Source organism: Nicotiana tabacum, chromosome 6 (genome assembly GCF_000715075.1).
Source record: "Nicotiana tabacum cultivar K326 chromosome 6, ASM71507v2, whole genome shotgun sequence".
Lineage (NCBI taxonomy): Eukaryota > Viridiplantae > Streptophyta > Magnoliopsida > Solanales > Solanaceae > Nicotiana > Nicotiana tabacum.
The window spans coordinates 99,298,941-99,322,262 of record NC_134085.1 but is presented as its reverse complement, the minus strand read 5'-3'; the positions used below and the strand labels follow the sequence as shown (position 1 = coordinate 99,322,262).

The following is a 23,322-nucleotide window of genomic DNA, read 5'->3' as shown; positions in this document are numbered from 1 at the left end:
ATTCTAGATATCTTTCCACTATTTCTTCTGATTATCCTCCTTGGTTTGCATTTTCTGTCCATTTGGTTGCAAAGGTTTATTCAACTTACAATTATTACCAATTTGGCAATATATAGGACAATATTGGGGCTTTCAATCATATACTAGTGATTGATCAATCACTTTCCCGGTAGGATCACACACTTTGATGATCCCTGGTAAAGGTCTAGTTACATCCATTTCAACTAATAACCTTGCATAGGATATCCTCTCAGCCTTAGAAGTACAATTATCGACATGTATTGGTTTTCTTAGGACACTCCCTATTTTTCTTATGGGTTTGTCACTGGAGTAATTCAAAGGCAGATTAAGGAGCTTCACCCATAGGGGAATAGTTCTTAGAACTTCTTCATTGAAATCGAACTCAATTGACCATGCTCTTAATATGATGGGTCGATTGAACAAGGTGTAAAGCCCAGGGAACGTGACTGCATCTCTATCAGCTGCACTAGTGAAACGAATAACAAAGTATCCGTCATTGTGAAGGAGTATTTTTGACAAAGATTTTCACTAACGCTAATTGATGGGGTATTTCCAACCACATAAGCAATTAGGGCTAGTTTCCACTTCTCAGTTTCAGTTGCGATGTCTTCATCTTCTAGTTGAACAACAATTTTACCATCCTGAAGCACTGGTGGTATATAAGTGAGGCTCATACCTTAACATACCCGCCTGTTTACCCTTAAAAATGGATAACAATTATATTTATACGCGGTTTTAAGGATATGTGGATTAATTCAATACAGGTGATTTATGACGTTAGATAAGCAAATAAAAAATAGAATAAACAACCAAACTAGTAGTGATATTGAATTCGGGCTCGGTTAAAAGCTTAACAAGTAGTCTGCCTTCGGTTCGGAGCGAACACTTATGAAGAACTTATGAACGAAAGTAAGAACTTTGAACAACTTTCAGAAACAGAGAAAATAGATATATATTGCCTTGGTATGTGTGTTAAAGAGTGTCTATTGAATAATAAACTTTCCCTTTATATAGTAGGGGAGTTTTACCCTAAGTACCATTCTAAGAAAGGTAAAGATCTTCCTTTTCGCTAATCATTGATCAATTGCCAATATGGGCCGAGATTCATGCCGTGATATTTGATCGTGCATGGATGTTGCGGCCCTTTGTTAATCGTGTGCGGATGTTTGGCAATGCTCTCGAGGTCTCGGAGTTCAAATAGGGTCCGGAGGCATGGGCTCGATGGCTTCGGGTGTAGGTGTTTTGTTCGGTCCATGATATAGGAGGTTCCCAGCTTTGATTCCTTATAGTTACATCCTTGCTTCGTTTGCCCCATCGAGAAATCGGGGTGCTCATTAGCCCCGCTTTTGCTCATACACAGATAGTCCCCTTATTTCTTAGAGAGTAGGTCCGCTGAAACGATAGATGTTCTTCAGTTCCTTCCTCCGTACGTTACAACAGAAACGACGAAGAAGTCGAAATGTCCCATCAGCCGTGTCAATCTAACTTCGGACACATGTTAAACATTGGTTGGTTACCTCCGAATACAAAGCAACATGAACCTCCCCTATAAAAGCTTTTATCCCCTGTTCTTCCTACTTTCCAACCAAGCTTCTACCTCTGAGTTCTTTAGCTAGTATGAACCTTCTTCAAACCTTCATATCTTCATCCTTGATCTTCAATTTCTCATAGTTGTTCTTAGGCTTTTACCCAGATTTCCTTCAAATTTTCATACTTTGTTCTTCATCGTTCAAACTCGTTCTTTCAAACCTTCGTCTTTTTTCTTTAAATTTTCAAACTTTTCCCGATAACAATGGCTAAAACATCTAAATCAATTCCTCAACAAGTTGCCTCTTCATCTTCCCAACCGGCTGCCGGTACTGAGGCGGTTGCCCCTGAAGTAGTTTCCCTTGAAACGGCAGCTCCTGAAGTGGCTGCCACTGAGTCAGCTACCACTGAGCCTCCCCTGAAAATATTCATTCCCTAAGGTTGCTCAATTGCGGACGACTTTAAGGTCGAGAAACCCTCATCCAAATAGGATCGGGGTGAAGGAGCATAAAGGTACATATGCTCCGTTACCGAAGATGTCTTTCCCATGATCCGAGAGGACTGTAAATGGGAGGGAAAGGATTTAGTAGTCCCCAGGTTTGAGGATGCTATTACTACCCACGTGGAGTGGAATTTAAGTGTTTATACTTATCCCTTCACGCTAGGCCCGGTGGACCCACTCGTTTTAGATTTTTGTATGAGATACGAGGTGTGCATGGGGTAAATCCACTTGTCTCTATGGAGGATTGTGATCCTCTTTCGTTATATCATAAATAACACCGAGTCTCATCGGTTTACCATCGACCACCTGCTCCATCTACAGTCCCCGAAATTTTGGAGGGGGGACTAATCAAGCTTACTCGTCGAGCCAACAAGGCCCCATTTTCAAGCATTGATGAAGATCGAGATCGGGGCTGGCAGGGACACTTTGTTCGGGTGAAGACCAAAGACTTGATCCCTCCCGAGTTCATGTCATTCCATGAGAAGTGGAATTCATCTCGTAAGTGCAGCCTCTCCTTAAGCATCAATTTCTCTTCATTTTCTTTCCTATCATTCATACTTGTGGTTGTGCAGCTATTTCCAGGGTTCCAAATGTGATCCCCCGGCTTAAGGAGTGGATTGAAGGCATCTGCAAACAGATGTCATACTCGGAACGCGCATGGAGCAAGCTTTCAAAGGGCCGATGGTAGGTCCTTTCTCATGGTAAAGTCCTCCTCCGAATAGCTATTACCATGTTTTTAACATACTTCCTTCTTTAGTAGGTTTTCTAAAAAACACTGAATTTAGGCATTTGGAAGGAGACCAGGACATGTCCTTATCTGTTGATCCCTCCGTCATGAGATAACCCGGCTCTGCCATGGGGGAAAAGAAAAAAAGAAGAAAAAAAAGGCTTAGGGTTCCCCGGGCCCCGTGGTGAAGCCAAATAAAAGAGTGGCTCGTAAGCCCAAGAAGAGTTGCAGCTCTCGGGTGTTGGATTTTGGTTCGTTTCTTCGACTCAGGGATGAGTATGAAGAAGACAACATTTTATTTGCCCATGGATCGACCCCTCCGGGGAGCAGGTAGCAGCCGAGGGGGAGATTCATGAGGCCGACCTCCCTCAGACTCGGGAGATTGATACAGAGAAGGGGCTGAGGCCCTCTGGGACACTGGCTATGCTCCGAAGGAAACACCCGATGTAATAGAAATTGTGGGGATGCCCTCCTACACTGAGTCCATGCTCGAGAAGGCCCAAGCAGGAAAGGAGAAGTCCAACGAAGGGATCCATGGTGCGGACGATCCCCTTCATTCTTTTCTTGATGGTGTAGACTCATCTACTTTGGAAGTTTTTCCGGGATGGGTGACCTGGAAGTTCCGAAGAAGGATAAATCTTCGGAAGCTGGTGGGCTGAGTTCGAGCCCAAAATTGATTAATCAATTTAACGCTCCGAGTGTGGACATCGGTTATTCTTACTGTCCTGGAGGATGCTCGAGTTCTATCTGCCCCCGTGGGCATAGCCAGCAACCTACGGTGCCTGGTGACCGAGGAGGACCATGAAAAAATGAACGAGGTAGACGTGCCATGTAACTTTAATGAGGCGTAGCAGGCACTTAAGTGGGTAAGGTATCATTACATCTTTTAGAATTATACTTAGATTTTTATATCTCTCACGACTTTCATGGTTTTGCAGGCCTAGGTACTTTACCATGAGAGTTTCCTCCGATACCATGTCGAGGTCAATCAGCTCGAGCTCGAGATCAAGGAGCAAGCTCGAAAGAAGGATATGTACAAGCTCCTCAGCAAGCAACAAGACGGGACCATTAAGGACTTCCAGGCCGAGCTGATAGGGCTTAAAAGGAAGCATCGGCCTTGAGGTGGGAACAAGCCGACTTGGTCAAAAAGGTAAATATCTTTGAAGTTAGAAACAAGGAACTAGTCGAAATGGCTAATGACAAAACCTCGTAGGTCCAACAGAAGATCGATTAGATCGACCAACTCCGAAAGGAGTTGGACGAGGTCCAAGCTATGGCCGATGGGTGGAAAAGCAAGATGGATTTGCTGGCATCGGAAAAAGAAATCGCCCAGACGAAGCTGACATCGATAGAGGTTCAACTTCAGGTGCAAAGGAGAGGGCTGACAAGCAGGCTCATTGAATGATGATCTCCGAGCACAGCTGAGCTCGGCTATTGCAGAGAAGGAAGCCCTCGGTAGAGAGCACGAGGCAATGAAGTCCAAGTTGGGGACAACCTTTGCCGATGCTGATGAGATGGTAGCCCAATATAAGGCCGATGTTGAAGCAGCTGAGGCCCGCCTAAAGACTAATACCGAATATATGAGGCGGCTATCTCGGAGGGACACCCTCGAAGAGATCCATGCCGAGGCTTCGAACTGTCTTTCGAGATTAGGGGTGTAGAGGACTCTGAAGGTTCCAAGGAATCTGAAGGCTCTGATAGTTCTGGCGCTGAATCGGGCCCCGGCAAAGATCATGCATGAATGCCTTAGAACCTTTTTAGTTTTTGTGTTGTGTATATAGTTTTTGTTTATTTTGAGGCCGTTTTTATTGGGCCCTTGTAAAGACATTCCGGAATATATAAAACTTCCCTTTTTGGCAATTTTGAGTCTCTACGTTTTTAGCATCTTTTCATAATTTCTATTCTTGCAAATATTTCTAATGCCTTAGCATAGAATAAAAGGTAGTAATAAGTCATTTGTTTTTCATAGGTCAGAATAGAGCTTGACTTCGATGCAACTTTATTCGCTCAAAGCTTTCAAAACCCGGAGTGACCAGAAGTTTTCCCCAGATGCTTAAGTGTTTTTAAATGATGCTTTTGTCGAGAGTAACCTTTTGGCAGGTTTTGAATTTTTATTAAAGGCCTTATGTTTTGACTACGGGCTTCATATGTCTCCGAGCCGTTTTGTAGGGTGGTCGTAGCCTTTTGGGTTTAGGCACTACCTAATAGGCTTTGTACCTCCGAGATTTGATAACCCGAGCCCGAACTTATTTCGGACGACAGTCCTCGAGTGGGGGCAAACCTTGGGCTCAATAGTCCCCGAATATGGATAGCCCTTAGGCTCGAGTAGGGGTGGCCCTTGGGCTTGATAGTCCCGGGATAAGGATAGCCCTTAGGCTCTATGCTTTAAGAGGAAAAAATACGTAATAGCAAGGTGAAAACTTTCTTTCATTTCTATATGTAAAGTACATGATCGAAAGCGTGTAAAAGCTTATACTATGGCTAAGGTGGCCTACAAAGGCATGGTTGTCTTGACCGTTTGGCCCTTACAATAAATCCTAACCACCGAGCTTAAGCTGTTCAAGTACAAAGTTTCCTTCTGTCCATGCTAAGAAAGCCCAACCCGAGGTTGATGGCCCCTAGTATTCGAGGTCGATCCTGAGAGGGCTTGGATACTGTTGATGCGACCATTGACTCCGATTTAAAACCGGTCTTCGAATCTAAGTTAGCACGATTTACTGTTGCCTCGTTAAAAACCTTGCCGGAAAACCCATCTGGGACAAAACCAGTTCAAGAGAAAAAGAGTGCAACTCGTGCTTTCAGACCTAATAGTCACATTCTGCTTTGGTTGTTACCTGCAAGTGTTAGCCTGATTCATAATATTATAAAAGGTAAATGAGATCGTACCTTAGCAGTAGTAGCGATTTAAGTGCATCCCATTCTAGATGTTTGGTAGTTGTGCACCGTTTCTTGCTTCGAGTTTGTATGTGCCTTTGCTGGTAATCACGATGACTGTTAAGGTCCTTCCCAATTTGGCCCCAGATTTCCCTCTTTCGGTTTCCGGGCGTGTAGTGTACAGCAGATTCAGATTTAAGCCTTTCTATATGCTTTCTATTATAATACCTTTCTATATGTTGGCTCTTCGATTGTAATACCTTTCTATATGCTGTTTCTGGGAGGCCAGACGGACTAGGGCAGCCTTGCACCTTTCATCTAATAGTTCCAAGCTCGTGCTCATGACCTCACCGTTTGATTCTTGGGTTGCATATCGGAACATGATGCTTGGTTCTCCCACTTCGACCAGTGTTATTGCTTCATCATTGTTGACCAATGAAAACAGGGTGGCCTTGGTACTAGATTTAGAGGTTGTGCAGTATGCCCACAAGACATCGGGAAAAATTTTCTTCCATTTCCCTTTGGCATCGGCCAATCTCTTCTTTAGGTTTTGAATTTATACTCTTGTTTGTTGATTCCACCTGTCCGTTCACACTAGGGTGATAGGGTGTTGACAAAATCTTTTTGATCTTGTGATCTTCGAAAAACTTGCTTACGTTGTTGCCAATGAATTTCTTCCCATTATCACACACTATCTCGGCTGGTATTCCGAACCGACATATTATAACAATTGAATTTATACACGGTTTAAAGATATGTGGATTAATTCAATACATATGTTTTATGACATTAGATAAGAAAATCAAAAAATAGAATAAACAGCCAAACCAGTAGTGATATTGAATCCGGGCTTGATTAAAAGCTTAACATGTAGTCTGCCTTTGTTCGGAGCCTACACTTATGAAGAACTTATGAACGAAAGTAAGAACTTTGAACAACTTTTAGAAACAGAGAAAAATAGATGTATAGTTCCATGGTATGCGTGTTACAAAGTGTCTATTGAATAATATACTTCCCCTTTTTATAATAGAGGAGTTTTACCTCAAGTGCCATTCTAAGAAAGGTAAAGATCTTCCTTTTCGCTTTTAATCACTAATCAACTGCTGCAACGGGCCAAGATTCACACCATGATATCCGGTCAGGCATGGATATCAGGGCCCTTTGTTCATCATGTATGGACGTTTTGCAATGCTCTCCGAGGTCTTAGAGTTCGAATAGGGTCTGGGGGCGTGGTATCGATGGCTAGGGGGGAAGGTGTTTTGTTCGGTCCTTGATACGGGAGGTTCCCACCTTGATTTTGATTCCTTATAGTTACATCCTTGCTTCATTTTCTCCATCGGGAAATAGGGATGCTCATTAGCCTCAGCTTTGTCGGTACGCACCGCTCATTTCCTGTCACCTTCCGTGCTTAGTGGAGCATGTTCCTTCATCTGTGAGGTTGCAACATCGTTCTCCTCCTGCTGGCATATATCTCCCCACTGTAGCTTGCTGGTAGCCATTATTACTATTCCATTGGTCAAATTATGGTTCACATTTTCCTTGTTCAAATTTGATAGCTCTGTTGTTTTTGTTGTTGATTTCGCGAGATTTGCCCGTTTGAACCTCGAGGTGTTGCCAACTCCAATCAAATTGCATGCAAGAGCGGCCATTTGGATCATCATCATCCACATCTTGATCAATTTCGTACTTCTCCTTCGCTTTCCCTGAGTTTCCACTCTGGATTCAGATATTAGATTGCCCGAGTAGCACTTCAATCTCCTTCATCTTAGTAAAATTTCTCCTCGGTCGTCCGCTCCCCATGTCGGAGAATGTGCAGGTTAGCAGTCACCTAACGTGCACAGAGAGAAACGAGGTGAGGCTCTCTTCATAAACAGTTTCAACTTTTGTGGGTGGAAACTTTGTATAATGCAAGCTTAATACTAAGATTGGCGTCACTATAGCTAATGTATGATGAAATAAAAGACGATACTTTTATAAGTAAAAAGAAAACGTTATCTTAAGTGTAAAGCACAAAAATCATGAACATATTATTTTACATACATCTTACATGCATACATACATACATACATACATACATACACACACACACACACACATATATATATATATATATAGAGAGAGAGAGAGAGAGAGACAATTCATATTTTTCCTTCCTACTATTTTTAACAGTAGTTTTCTTCCTAATGATATTCATCAAGAATGTAAGTGTTAAACTTAGCCCTTAGTACTATTTACTAACATGGCTCTGATACCAAGGTGGACCAGATCACTTCCAATGTGCTTTAGGAGATAAATTACAGGTACTCCAGTCCTGGCCTAGTTGATAGTAATATATAAATACATTACATAGATTAAGATATTGGAGTATATTTGAAAGAAGAGAAATTTGCCCTTTTAGTCCTTAGTTTTTAATTTTATTCCTTATAATATAATTAAATGTATTTAGCCTTCACTTAATTGAAACATGTACTTTTGATCCTTCTACTTAAGAATTTCTATAAATTTAACGAAGTACTAACTATTACACTATTTAATTTATATAGGTCTAAAAATAATCTAAAGTATAACATGTGTTCCGTAGAAAAAACACCATTTCAATTGCTTAAAGGAAGAATTAATGTTTAGCCAAATATTATAAATACCAAAAATAGAACTTATGTAACGATCCGACCAGTAGTTTTAAATATTTCCACTTCACTCGGTAGTTTACGGGCATGAGTAGCTATGTATGATGTATTATGACTTATGTGAATCGTCGGTTTTGGTTTTTAGGTTATTCAGAATTGCTTTGGGAGAATGATTCTCAGCTAGAAGCTTTAAATTTGAAATGGCTGACCAAATTTGACTTTTTAGTATTTGACCTCGGATTGGTTTTTTTATGGATCCGTTAGTTCCGTTGGGTGATTCTGGATTTAGTAGCACATCTGGATTGTGATTTGGAGGTCCTTAGTAGAAATAGGCTTGAAATGCCGAAAGTTGGAATTTTGGGAAGTTTGATCGGGACTGAACTTTTTAATATCGGGGTCGGATTGGAATTTCGAAAGTTGGAGTAGGTTTGTAGTGTCATTTATAACTTGTGTGCAAAATTTGAGGTCAATCAGACTTGATTTGATAGGGCTTGACGTCGTTTGTAGATGTTGGAAATTTCAAAGTTCATTAGGCTTGAATCCGTGTGTAATTTGTATTTTTGATATTGTTTGAGGTGATTTGAGGATTCGACCAAGTTTGTATGGTGTTTTAGGACTTGATGATATCTTTGGTTGAGGTCCCGGGGGCCTAGGGTGTGTTTCGGGGTGAGTTTTGAGCGAGTATGGGCATTTCGACACTCTGATGTTGTTCTGGTAATTTTGGAAGAGCGGGCCGCAGATTTTGGAGTGCTGAGGCACAAGAAAAGGGCCGAGGCACAAGAAAAAGTGTTGTGGGAGAGGGAAAAATGTGGACCACAGAGGAAAAATGTTGACCGCACAATTCTTCTTGCAGTCGCACTTAGGGTGTTCTACAAGTTAGCTGGTCCGACTTCGGAAGCTTATGTTATTTTAATCTACAAGGAATTTGGAGATGATTAAAAAACAAAAGTTGTATCCCTTCGTGTCTACTTTACAGATAGATAAAGAAATTATCATTTGGACATTTGTACAAAAATTTATGGTCATTTTACTAAATTCTGGTAGCGCAAAATTTGCTGAAGTGCGACCGCACAATTTGGATTGCGGCCGCAGGACCTGGGATGCACGACCACACTTGAAAATGTGCGGTCAGACTTTGGAAGGCAGCTTTGGTACTATATAAATGAGGGTTAGGGTATTATTTCACATTTTGGACTTTGGGAGCTCAGTTTGTGACGATTCTTCGTGGGGTTTTCAAGGAAATCATCGAGGTAAGTGATTTTTACTCGGATTTGGTTAATATACATGAATATATCACTGATTTCATCATTTAATTAGTACTTTGAGATGAAAATTTGAAAAAATTTGTAGAAACTTCATAAACTATAAATTAGAGATTTGAAGATAGAGTTGCAATCGAAATTGGCTAATTTTGGTATGATTGGACTCGTGAGTGAATGGGTGTTCATATTTCGTGACTTTTGTCAGATTCTGAGGAGCAGGCCTGGGTGTGACTTTTGGCCGATTTTGGGTTTTGACTAAGAATTCGATCTTTATCATTTAAAAATATTTTCTTGGGCTTTATTTGATGTATTTGAGTTGCTCTTGGCTAGTTTTGAGTCGTTCGGAGATTGGTACACGCGATATGGCATTTTGGGAGTATCACTTGGCTTGATCGGTATTGGAATTGGCTTGTTCGAGGTTAGTAACTCTTCTAAACTTAGTGCTGGGGGTATGAAACCTCGAATTACGTGCTATGTGATTGGCGTTGAGGTGACGCACATGCTAGGTGACGGCATGTGGCCGTGCACCATGTGAATTGTGACTCTATCATTTCTGTGGTACTGTTAGTTACATGATCTTACCTGTAACCATGAAATTTCTACGTACTTGTGCTATTGAGCTGTGATCCATGTTAGACACCATGTCTAGGCTACACGCCTATCCTGTTAGGACCCACCGAGTTTATTTCTGTTGTTGAATTATTTGCTTTCATTGCTTTATATACTTAGTCATATGCATTCATATACATATAATATCTTAGTCTCTGTTGTTATTTATTGATACATCATATCATCATTTTTGGGCTAGTTTCATGACATTGTGAACCCGAGAGAGATAGAGAGACTGGAGAGATTGATGACTGAGTGAGGCCAAGGGCTTGATTGTGAGAGTATTGATACTATAGCACGTGAGGTGTCCGTGCGAATTCGGATATAAATACTATAGCATGTGAGTTGTTCGTGTGGATTCTAATATTGGTACTATAGCACGTGAGTTGTCCGTACTGATTCTGATATTGATACTATGGCACGTGAGTTGTTCGTGCAGTTTATAGCACTTGGGATATAGGAGCCCCTCCGGAGTCTGCACATGCCCCTAGTGACCGCAGTCGACTATGTATATATATGGACCGGGTTACACGCCGCAACGAGCCTTATGGCTATATGTATATGGATCAGGTTGCACGCCGCAACAAGCCTTATAGCTATATATATGTGGATCGGGTTGCACATCGCAACGAGTATTGTACAGTGCTGAGTGATTGAGTATGCTGAGTATTGAGCATGATAAGAGATAATACGAGACAGTGAGGTTGAGTACTCTGAGAGTGTGAGTACATGAGTTCATCACTGAGATCCATTACATTAGACATACGTACTTGAGATACATACATAGAGATGTATTTCCTTTTGCTTCCCGGTTTTGGTGACATTCATGATTTTACCTGTATCTTGACATGTAGGCATAGAGATGTACTTTCCTCATGCTATTTGAAAATGAAATAGTTACCTGATGGGTTTTTGGGAAAATTTTCAATTTTCAAACTTACTCATATTTTTGATGATTTCGGTAAAGGATTTGGGTTTTCACTGATATACTTGAAAAGCGGAACTATTTTCGGAAATTATGAATAAACTGAGCATTTTGAATTCATAGTTATTTTTTATTACTTGCTTTACGTTATTATGAAATGTTGTTGGCTATTGGTGTTGGAGCCGACCTTTATTCCAGCTCGTCACTACTTTCAACCTAAGGTTAGGTTTGTTACTTATTGAGTACATGGGGTCGGTTGTACTCATACTACACTTCTGCACCTTGCGTGCAGATGTTGGCTGATGTTGTTGTTGTGTTCGATGGGAGCTGGATTGAAGATATATCTGCTTCCCTGTTGTAGCTACCTCTTATTCATGGTAGACGTGGATTTATAAAACTCTGTTTATGTACTCAAACGGATGATGTATTTACTTCATATCAGCTTGTAAACTCTGTTCTTAGAAGCTCATGATTTGTATTACCAATTCTTGGGAAATGTATAAGTTTCAGATAATTTCTTTCATTTAATTATTTTATTAATTTTATTGGAAATAGATAATTGTTAATTGTCTTACCTAGGAGGTTGGGTTAGGTGTAATCACGACTAGTTGAATTTGGATCTTGACAACTTATCAACAAGTTTAGAGATCAATAGTACAACTTTTCTTTGAAAGAACAAATAAAGCCAAGTTTTGTACAATTAGAAATGTTCTATAGATGTATTAATGTAAATAGCACAAATTAGTGATACCCAAAATGTTTTTCAAGAACACCAGCTGAAGATGGGCGCGCCCGGCTCCGCATCCCAGGTCCCTTTTGGATGGGTGAAGTACTCTTAAAGTAGATGTCTTAAATTTTGTCCCTCTTTTTCTCCCTATTAGTAGGTGTTAGCCCCTTACTTGCCTCGTGGACAATATTTATAACTTTTAACTTTAAAATTCTGTCCATGATCAAATGGGGATTAAAAGTTAAAAAGCACCCCTAATATTATATTTGTGCAACTTTTTCTTTTGGATGTATAAGTTGGTGTGGCTCAAACAATTTAGAGAATGTACATAGTTGATCTTAGTTAAACTAGATGTGAAAAGCCCATGCTATGCATGGGCCCGACAAGATATGGTTGTTCTTTGCATTTGGATTGTTACATTAGTTCTGGTCTCGAGAATCTAAATCATTTACATGTTGACCTACTTGAATTTCAGGACTCTCAAAGTAACAGTTAGAAATTCTAGTAGAGCACTGAGCCAAGGCATTATTTCTTCATTATTTAACTACTATAAAAGCGTCGAAGTGGAATTTATGATTTTCAGTTTTAATCGATTTGTTGATATATTCATGTACGGATAACTACAACATACAAGTGACATGAACAACAATTAAGGATGTGAAAAGTAAAAAAGGGGTGAAAGATGGCATTAAACGGAAAGGTGGAAAGTAAAGCAGAAGACTGTTACCATTTCTTGTGTTTTTGTCAACATAAGTGAAGACAAAGTTCTGTTTAATTCGTGAATATCTTTGAGCAATTTCTCATTCTCAATATTGTCACTTCTTATTTCAACGTCTAAAGTTATGATTCACATCAAATTCCAATTCAGAAAATTAAACACCAATTGTTGTATCTTTTATCAAGCATACACACTTTAAAGTTCTTACAGAGTTGTTGATAAACAGAGCAATGGTATTTCAAGTCGTTTACACGTAAAACAGCAACCCACTCAAAAAAGAAAGAAGAGGCTATTATAGGTATTGACATTATTGTATTACTAATGAAGAATATAAAAAAATATAAAGTAGAAATGATACCAAGATATATAGAAGATAGAAACGTAATTAACAGGAAGAAAGTTCGCAGATGTCGCGTGCTGAAGATCTTCAAGAACCTCTTCCACAAAAGTTGTTGTTGAACTTTCCAAAGCTTTTTTTTTGTTTAAACTATGAACTTCATTCCGTAATAGCTCTTTGTTTGCGAGCATAATGAATACGTCATCATTATATTCTACAGAAACTTCATTTTGAAAAGGCAGGCATGATGCAATGAATTCATGTCTGCAAACGCCAGTGCTAAAGTTTACTAACAGTTGTCTGGAGATATATAATTTCCTAACAGAAAGAGGTTACCCTTTATTAAAGATACAAAACTCTCCGTTTGCATTTTCACACATAAAAGTGTCACATAGTTTAAGAATAGCACCTTATGTTTTTAATACTTATAAGTATCTCGTCGCTCCTCCTTGTTAGACAACAAATCTTTTCATCCAAATTTTTGAGAGAGGTCTCTGGATCAGCTAAAAAAAGACAAGAATTGAAAGGAAATTATAAAAGCAATAAGAATAAAAGTCAATCACCGGTTCATCACTATTTAAACAGTGTAGAAAAAGTTTTCTGTATATGTTTGTTTTTATCCAAAACAACTGATATTATTGGAAGTTCTAAATTTAGTATTAAGCTCATATTTAAAGTAGTAAATTAGAGGATCATAATATATGTTAAAAAAGAATGTGAAAGCAAGTAATTTCACAGCTGTGAAAAAAATGCATTACCAAAAAAAAAAAGAAACAGATTATAATGCTACGCAAAAGCCTCTATACTGTAACATAAATACCATAAATTCTCATGAAGCCATCGATTTTAACTTACAGTCTGTATGAAGTTCTCATCAGCTTCGATTCTTGAGTAGTCAAAGCACTTTTAACTTCCCTACTTGTTGCCTGAATGTTGCCTCAATTTTTTCGTTAACCTGAATGAAATTTCATTGAATATGCTACTTAGTTCCTAAGACATAGAAACACATAGAGACATACACACATATACATGTTTAAGTACACACACACCGCAAAAAATACAGTGAATGAGATAAAACTGTGTGGAAACACCTGATGAAGCATATCCTTGAGCGAAGACATCTGGAACAAAATTGCAGCTGAGCGTTCCATATTGCTTCAGTTCTCGTTCCTTCCTTTGTGTTTTGTGGATGCTCTCTTAATTTGTCGTGCCTTGAAAAGATGACATAGGAGAAGTCGTAAGCGACTGGGTTCATGATTTTTCGACATTCAATATCTTCATTTACAACTAATGCACAGGATAGGCCAATTTGCACACGTACTATATGTTGGTACTGATGCTGTATATTCAGAAATTTTTCTTGTATAGTATTTGCTTTCAAGTGTGCGAAAGAGGTCAATTGCACCTATTTCAAGAAGACAAAGGAATGATATGCACAGAATATTATAAAAAAAAATAATTAAGCTAAAAGAGATCAATTTTACCTATTTAGGAAGCTAGTTAATGGAAATTCAGTTAATAATCTATAAATATCAAAATTGAAGTGAAGATACACACATATGTATAGAGTATTCATCAAAAGTCCAATCTTGTAAAGAGCTAACCATATCATCAAAACTAAAAAATCTGCGAGCTACAAATCTAGATCAGTACCACTAAGCCCTAGATAACATCTGAAGATATAATAAAGGAAGAAACATTCAATACTGAAACAAGACATTGCCTAAGGAACCAGAAGAATAGAGTTTCAATAAGGAAGGATCATGTTTTCTGATCTAGTCTATTAATCAATATTTGCTATTCATATTTTCGAAATCTACACTATTGTAAAGTTAGTAGCTATTTCATATTTGATACAACAGATTTAGATCATTTCACCTAGTTGTGTGAATCAGGAATGCCATTTCAAATTTTCGTTGATTTCAATGTTTAACAGGTCAACCAATGGAAAAGTTGTCTTTCAAGCCAACACTCATTGAACCTCGATGTTGATGGGTGTCCCAAAAAAGCCTAAATTCCTCTTTGTGATACAAATATCCAAAAATCTTCAAAACAAGAAGACCTAAGAAGGTAGGTAGACCTTAAGTTGATGTGAATAGTAAGTATTAGCTGCATATCCTGTGTATGAATAGAGAACGTCTGTTGCATCTCTTGTTGTATTTAATAATGAGAGAAGATATTATTTTGAGCTGGTCTATAATAGCAGCAATTGTTAAATCCATCCATTCAATAAGAAAATTACATCTCTGATAGTCATTGCGCCCAAGTTGTGTCATACCTTGGCTTCTGATAGTACAACGGTCAATTTATAAGATAGCAGCTGCTTGAATGATTTCTTCGTATACTACATTGTGTGTTGTATGATCATCATTGCTATCAAATGTTGGCGGTCAGATCAATAATTTCACAGAATTCGAGGTTTTTGCTCGGGATAAAGCAACATAAAGTTAACCGTGTGAAAAAATAGGCTCTCGTAAATAAATTCCAACAAAATCTAACGTCTGGCCTTGAGCTTTATTTATAGTCATAGCAAAACATAATCTAATTGTGAATTGTGTTCTTTTGAAAGGAATAGGTAGTTTTTCATCTTGTGATGATAACAACGGTATTCTTGGAATAAATACATGTGTATTTTTTAAATCCCCGCTTGCAATTTTAGCACTTATAATATTCTTTTCAAAATTACAACATACAAGTCATGTACGATTACATAAAAGTTCGCATGGATTTAAATTTCGCAAAAACATAACAGGACAATTTTTTTCAAAGTTAATTTATACGGAGGTAAACCAGCAGGGTGTAAGCTATGCAAAAAATCTTCATATTGACTTTGATCATTTGTTTCGGTAGTTTCATCAAATGCAACATATGTTCTAGAATCACCCAATAATTGAGTTATGAGCTTATCATTTATTTCATCGACAAAGTCATTTTTTATTGTCAGAATAACACAAGAAGTTGTCGAAGACATATCACAAGGAGATGCATATAAATTTGGATAAGTTACTCTAAATAAAAGATTCAATGATTCTTTTTCACTAATAAAAGCAATAATGAAACGATCAGGGATTTCAATCTTACTTTGCCAATTTGTTTTTTCTTTTCCGCTCCATATTTTCATCAAATATTCACAAAAAGCAGGATCTGTTCTCGCTCGCATATTTACTGATAATCGCAATTTTTCGAGTTGATTCCAAATGTTAGAACCTAGCAAACTTTCTTGTATGAAGTCCTCCTTTTTTCCACTACGAACAACTGGAAGAGTTTGTCCGAAATCACCACCAAAAACAATAACTTTTCCACCAAATAGTATCTTTGTATTTATTAGATCTTTCAATAGTAAATCAAAAGCCTCTATCAATTCTTTTTTGGCCATTGATACTTTATCCCATACGATTAATTTGGCATCTTGTATCAATAATGCAAGCGAACTTTGTTTACTAATATTACATGAGAATTGGTCATCAATATTAATAGGAATTTTAAAACGCGAATGAGCAGTTCGTCCTCTAGGAAGAATTGAACCTGCAACACCAGAGGTTGTTGTTGCTAAAGCTACAAATCCTTTTGATCGTATAGCAGCAGGTAATGCACGGTACAAAAAAGTTTTTCCTGTTCCTCCAGGACCATCTATAAAAAAAAGCTCCAGGTTTATTTTTAAATATTCTGTCAAGAATTATATTATATGCTTCTTGTTGTTCATTATTCAATTTTGCTTCCAACAATAAATCTTCTTCTCTAACAATTATATTTCTTTCAAAATGTGAATCTTGAGCCTCTTTAGCGGCTGATGAAGCTGAAATTCTTTCAGGTACAAGTATAAATTCATTTATGTCATGACCCATTGAATGCAAAATGTCATTAATATGGTTTAAAGTCATATGACGAATCTGTTTCTTGTTCAAATTTGGCATAATCTTAAAGTCTTCAGACATAGAATCTTCAAATTGGTCCCAAAGTTCTTTCGGATTAGCAGGATTACAATACACTAACAACGTATCAAATAAACGTCTTAAACTATAAGGCATTTGGTATCTTACAGTTTCTGACATACAGTCAACCAAGTTATTGTCGCATTATAATAATCCTTTTTTCTCTTCGGCTTCTCTAAATGTACTGCAACATACTCCATTTACAATAAGCAAATGTTGATATGATTTTGGTCCTCTATTATTCATTAATAACAATCGAAGATAGTATCTTTCCCCCTCTGTAAGATGACATATCACAATACGTCCAATAACAGTACCCCGTTGTCGACGTGTCCACATCCTATATTGTTTGGACCATACAAAATATTTTGGAAATTCCTTGTAAAGTAACTTTAGATTCTTAGCATCTTTGTTTTCTCTGTTCATCAAAAAAAATTCTGTCAACATTGTTTTCCTAATCATGGGATTACTTACAATTGCATTTATGGTATGTGTAGTTTTAAAAGAGACAAATTGTTGTCCTTCAAGATATACCTGAAGATGGTAAATAGCTGGGCTTATTTCGCTTATGGGAAAACCAAATAAACGCCAAGTTGCCTCCGGCGGCGAAATCCATCTAGCAGATTGATATTGTTTGATCTCATCTATTTCAATATTTGGATCATCAGCATGTACGAAAAAAGCAATTTTATCATGTCCCTTGAAAATATATTTATAAATATATTTGACAACTTTAATATCGGAACAAACTTCAACATTAATATGACAATTAAATTTGCTCAGTAGATATGGATTGTAAGGAACCACACAGGAGTTATCAAGAAGTTGGCCTCTAATAGTTACAACTTTGCATGTATTTCGTCTTTGATATATTGGATACCTATCTTTTCCCTTTGATGTGTGATCAGTAAATTCTTTTGGATATTCAAACTTACAATATCCTTTTTTTTCTGTACAAGGACATATAGGATTTAAGTTGCCACAAGGTCCATGCATCATATGTTTAGTAACAAGTGTATACAAGTAATCATTTGTATCACGATCAGGCAATTCAGTACAAATAATTTTATCATAAGCTTCTGGAGCTAACAATTTATATTTATTGTCGAGTATGATAAGAAAATGAGCATGTGGAACACCATGCTTCTGAAATTCAATAGTGTACATAAAAGCTGCAACTCTACCAAATATGTTTCTCTTTAGTATATTTGTTTTCATCTCTTCTACCATCACTTTAAACACTCGACTAACTTAATCAGGCTGATTTTGTACCTCATCTATTACCAATAAATGTTCTTCTATTTCAGGCCAAGATGGATTACATGTCATTGTCAAAAATATATCAGGTTTTTCAAAATGTTGCACTAACACAATAGCGTCCATATATCTTCGATGCATATCTCTAGGACCTCCTACAAAACTCGTAGGAAGAAAATTTTGTTTACCAATATTTGATGCATCTCTCTCTCCGTGTCTTAGAACATCAAGAAGCTAACGCATCAACTCGAAATAAATCTTGGTTAAGTGAATAGAAATCTAACCTTTGAGTCACAAGTTTGATGAATTGATCAACTGAGTACTGTTGAAACGTTCTCCCAGCATGTAAAACTCCATTTTCTTCGTCATCCCTCATTTGAAGCTTATAGCAGTAATACTCACAGCAAGATACAATATTTCTTTTTCGTTTCTTTTTTTTTTTTGCAGAAGTTTTGCTTCTATATCAAGAAGCATGTCAATTGAGGACATATTTTCTACACTCGGAAGTTGCTCATGTTCACAGTAAATTCCAGTACTAATAGTATTGTTCTTTCGAATAATCTTTTTAATACCACAGTGCCATCTATTTTGTCCATAAGAAAATAGTAATTGATACTGCAATGGATCATAACAGCCGTAATAATAATTTACTAATTGGCTCTTACAACTATATGTATAAATTCGAATGTGTGGTAAAGAAATATTAGAACTATTCTCATCTTCCATCCATATTGCTGCTACTTCTGACTATGTTGGTAAGTTATATGTTCTTTGATCTAAATCAGAGTCAGACTTCAGCGCAATATAGAAGTTGGATAACTCTGAAATATCTGTTAACAATTTCAAGAAAATGCAGTATGGGTTCATTTTTAATGTGTCCATCAAAGTTCTGATAACTGATTCATTAAGCTTGTCAGAGAATGCCATCCGATTTGCTGCCTCATTATTTGTATCGTAGAAATACAACTGTAGATTTTTAACCGGTTAACTCGAGGGCACCAAGTCATCTATAAAATGATACATTTTTTCTTGAACTCTAAATGTATAAATGCCACGATTTCTTCTCGCTAAATCTCTGTCATATTTCACTACAAGAGAAGTAAATGTGAACATGTTATTATACATTATAATATAAGTGCGAAATGTTCACATTCCTCAGAGTTCCCTAAATAAAGCTTTAGCAATTCAGCAGGCATTCCATAGTGAATCAATTTCAGTGAACCATTGTCACAACAAAATCCCGGTGGTTCATATTCAAGTCTTTTGGCTCTACAAAATTCACAGTTTGATACAGGTTTGAGTCTGAAAGAGCTACTAGGCAATTCATTAGTATTGAAATGATCCAATATTCTATTTTTACGACCTATATATCTCAAATTTTAGGAATGGAAAATATAGGAGAAAAATTGACAAAAATGATTTGAAGGGTAGATGAAAACAAACCTTTCCTTGTTGTTGTATGTGACGTAATGTTGTATTGTTCAGTGCACGTTCCTGAGGTGGACCCTAATATATAATGAATTATCACATAAGTTTGGATATGTAAAAGAAACTACAAATAACATCATTGTTCCAGGCTTACCAACTTCAAAAGCACATGATCTACTACCTATATCTCTGCCATTATCAGAAATAACGGAAGCGTCAAGTGACTGCACATTTGCTAAGTCAGACAAAGAGAAAATAAGTCAGCCACATCACATTGATGTATGGACATATAAATTAAAATATACACATATAAGAAGCAAGTTATTAACTAAAAAACTAATACTGTACTAACTTGTTTCCAAGAGAGAAGATAAGTCTCCTCTTACACCAACTGTATTCTCAATCCGCTCTTTGCTAAATTGGCTGGAAGTTGGTACCTCCGTGGAATTACCAATAGGGTTATATGTTGTAGAATGAAGGTATACCATTCGTCGTTGCATTAAGTTTAATTCTCTTCTGTCCGCTGACTTCTCTCTATATATTTCACGGCGTCTTTGTTTTATTTTGACGCCTCTTTCTTCAGAGCATTGACGCTTCCCTTTTTTCGGGGGGCATATAGAATCAATAATTTTTTCAAGCCTAGACATCTCTTTAGCTAAACTTGATCGCTGCCAAAAGAAATGAAGAAACTTCTGTTAAAGTTGCTAAATTACTCTGCATAAACCATTATCGAAAATAAATATGCATGAGAAATTACTACAGCTCATTTTGATACACCAGTAAACTTAGTCTAACAACAAACTAATATCAACCCTCTATTGATCCACCCTCTCCCAAATCAAAGCATTTGAAGATCATCACTTGATTGTTCATAGCCATTCATAAAATAAATGAAGACATTAGGATTTGCTTACCGACTTTGATATGCACATGTAGGAAAGAGTTCTATAAAAAAAATGCATCTGGTTCTTCGCAGATACTTAAAATGCGAAAATGCAATCAAGACTGGAGCACATGATAACTGCTTATAGAACTTGAAAAGAAAAATCTAAAAGAACATTACGTGGAACCATCACATTGTCACTCTTACTCCAAGAGGGCAGAAGAGGTTCAGCACTTGAAGCCACAACTTATTCCCATGTTGGTCAAACTATCAATTTTCTTTTCAAAGGCATCCAACTGAATGAATGAACTCTGGTATCCAAAGATAAAAAAAAACCTAGATTTTTCTAAGATGACCTATATCATCTTCCAAGCAGTAGCTATGATATAATTTAGCCCCACGTAAATGAGAACAAAATCCATGATACTTCTCCGAACAACAGAGATAAAACTAAATCACAAACACTTAAAAAGATAGAGAAGACAGAAATATGCATAACAAATTTAATAGAAATGGTAATTCATTGAAGAATTTATTCAAACACCTAGAGAAGAGAAGACATTGGTAGTAATTTTATACCTTCAAAAGCCACCACTAACTATTGGCACGTCTAATTGCCAAAATAAAAGCTAAGTAAACTGATACTGAAAAACAACTTGGAAAACTCATCTAAAAAGGAAAAATGGAATATCAAAAGATACAATCTAAGTCTAAGTAACTAAAACTGAAAACTATCTTGGGAAACTTAGCAAAAAGGAAAAGATAAAAAAGCACATATATAAAAACATAATCTTTAGATGGATTAAATCAAGAATTCAAGAAATGATCAAAACCATTAACTAAACATGAATGATTACTGTAACTGGATCTATTAATTTTAGAAAATAAAAAAGAATTAGAATACTATAAATTAATAGTAGATTAGCTGATTTACAAAAAAAATTGACTCTTACATGAGAATCATTGTATCTTTTTTTGATTTGGTAACCTCGGCCAAGATCATAGTAATACTCAAAATATCATCCATAGAAGAAAATCATCCTATATAATAATTACCTTCTAATAAGTAGAAAATTCGAAAAATAACTTCTCAAGCAGCAGTCACTATAACCCCTGATTAGCAAACGCTGTGTTCTTCAGAGAAACCCAATAGGAAAACCAAACAAAATACCAAAAGAAGATCGTTCACCTGAGCAGACACGACAAATTAAGTTTGAAGTTCACAGAGAAAAAGCTAAGGTAATCCAAAAATAAAGTTCTGGAGATGAGAGTTTACGTAGGTGTATAATTTTATGTACTATACGGAATTACTTTGCAGCTGTCAAAAGTAATCTACGTGTTGCTTTGTAAATATAATGAGTCAGCCCAAGATGTAAAGCCTGTCCCTTTTAGAGCTAAAGTACCGGTGAAAGGTCAAAAGTGAACTTTAAAAATACCTAAAGAGTTTGTTGTATTTACAAAATGGAGTGATGGCAGTTGATGTAATTATGTTAAAAAGCAGGGGCAAAAATATTATGGCTGAAGCTGGCATGTCGACGAAGAGCAGGCTGCTTCACCTAATCCTACGGTGCTTCTTATATAGGAGAATTAAGATAAGCTCGACTCCTAGATTGGAGGATAAACAAGCTCCTAAATTCTTTAGGGGATTGAGTGATCTCTTTGCTGGTTGTATATTGGTCTTGAATATCTAGTCAAACACTTACTTCTATAAATTTAGGCCGATATGCTCATTAGGCATGAGTTTTTAACTTGTATTCTCATCTATTGGGAGATTGCTCCAATCATATAGTATTGTGTTTAGGGTAATAAGCTGATTATTCCATGTCCGTTTTTTTTATATAATAAAACTATTAAATAAGGGATAGTGTATACGGTAAAAATCAGTGGTCCGATTTTATGATCATTAAGGCACCTCGTAAAGACCGCCCCCAGAAGGCTTGAAGCTTAGCTCGGGGTTTCGACCCCGAGGGTTCTCAATGATCGACCTCGATACACTGCAAACTAGCGGCTACGATGGATCGATGTGAAGTTCCCAAGGCACGTGACTAGAACTAACAAAATCTATTAGGCTAGTTCAAACTCGTATCATGGCATTAAATGGCTGTACCAGCCCCATATTTTTGTAATAAATGCATTTATACTATGTTGGGATTCCCCCTCATATATAAAGGGGATCCTTGTCATTTTATACAACACACTACATTGAATACACGAACATTCTCTGCTCTCTAACGCAAACATACTCTCTATTTGATTTTATTTCTTACATTTATTATCTTGTTTATATTTATCACATTTCATTAATTGTTTTTCATTTATTACTCATTATTTGTCATAAAGAGCCACCATCAAATTTATCATAACTGTTAATCCTCCATCGACTGCAGGACATCCGGTTTGACCTCGATCCGACTTGACCTCGAGGCCCCGTATACACAAGCTCGAGGCCCTGATTTTCGGCCATTCGGTTTGATTATTACACTACCTACAAGCTCTTATCTTATCTTCTAATCTTTCACTTAGCATCTACTACCTAACAACTAGCATAAAAATAGATCACGTATTTTTAGAACCACAAAATCAAATCTAATTATTATTACCATTTTCAAGGTAAACAGTTTGACGCCCACCTTGGGGCTAAAAATAATGGTGATTGTTTTCTTGCTGGTTTACTACATAACACAAGTTATCATTCAGACTTTCTCTTGTCCAAGATCTTTGATTTCAGGTCAAAATGTCTAACTCAGTGAATGCACATTAAAACAACGGTCTTGATGACCATGGAGAAAATGGTGTAGCTATTCTAGGTGTTGATGTACCACCACAAAACCCTGAGGATGCACCAGAACCAATTCCCGTAGACGTAGTATCGCGCAACGCTCAACACGTCGAGATAAGCTCCCACACCAACAGGAGTATACATCAAGAAAACCAACAAGAAGCCCAAAAAACCCCGGCCCAGGAAG

General features: G+C 37.2%; 1 protein-coding gene across 17 annotated transcripts; it reads right to left on the bottom strand.

Moving 5' to 3' along the window:
* Positions 1-12,673: 12,673 nt before the first annotated feature.
* On the bottom strand, positions 12,674-22,185 carry LOC107817404 (uncharacterized). 17 transcript variants are annotated; one of them, XR_012710524.1, is made up of 11 exons: positions 21,413-21,868; positions 19,826-20,141; positions 19,628-19,708; positions 19,489-19,551; positions 17,323-17,432; positions 15,938-16,111; positions 14,178-14,261; positions 13,948-14,067; positions 13,712-13,811; positions 13,266-13,359; positions 12,674-13,174 (listed from the first exon to the last, which is right to left on the bottom strand). XR_012710524.1 is itself a non-coding variant. In XM_075255011.1 (6 exons), the coding sequence occupies exons 2-6, from the start codon at positions 20,118-20,120 to the stop codon at positions 17,189-17,191; spliced, it is 567 nt and encodes a 188-aa protein (XP_075111112.1). In that variant the 5' UTR covers positions 20,121-20,141; positions 21,413-21,737; the 3' UTR covers positions 16,793-17,188. The 17 variants fall into 17 exon arrangements, 4 of the variants coding, with proteins under 4 accessions (XP_016498713.1, XP_075111112.1, XP_016498714.1 ...); XR_012710532.1 differs by lacking the exon at positions 15,938-16,111 and having other exon boundaries at positions 17,323-19,551; positions 21,413-21,469; positions 21,546-22,176; XR_012710530.1 differs by lacking the exon at positions 15,938-16,111 and having other exon boundaries at positions 17,323-19,551; positions 21,413-21,545; positions 21,633-22,173.
* Between the last annotated feature and the right edge of the window lie 1,137 nt (positions 22,186-23,322).

Coding starts and splice junctions, on each gene's coding strand:
- LOC107817404 (XM_016643227.2), bottom strand. CDS start 20,120: ATGTCTAGGCTTGAAAAAATTATTGATTCTATATGCCCCCCGAAAAAA. Junction 19,709..19,825: donor ATCTTCTCTCTTGGAAACAA/GTTAGTACAGTA, acceptor TGTCTGACTTAG/CAAATGTGCAGTCACTTGAC. Junction 19,552..19,627: donor ATCATGTGCTTTTGAAGTTG/GTAAGCCTGGAA, acceptor ATTATATATTAG/GGTCCACCTCAGGAACGTGC.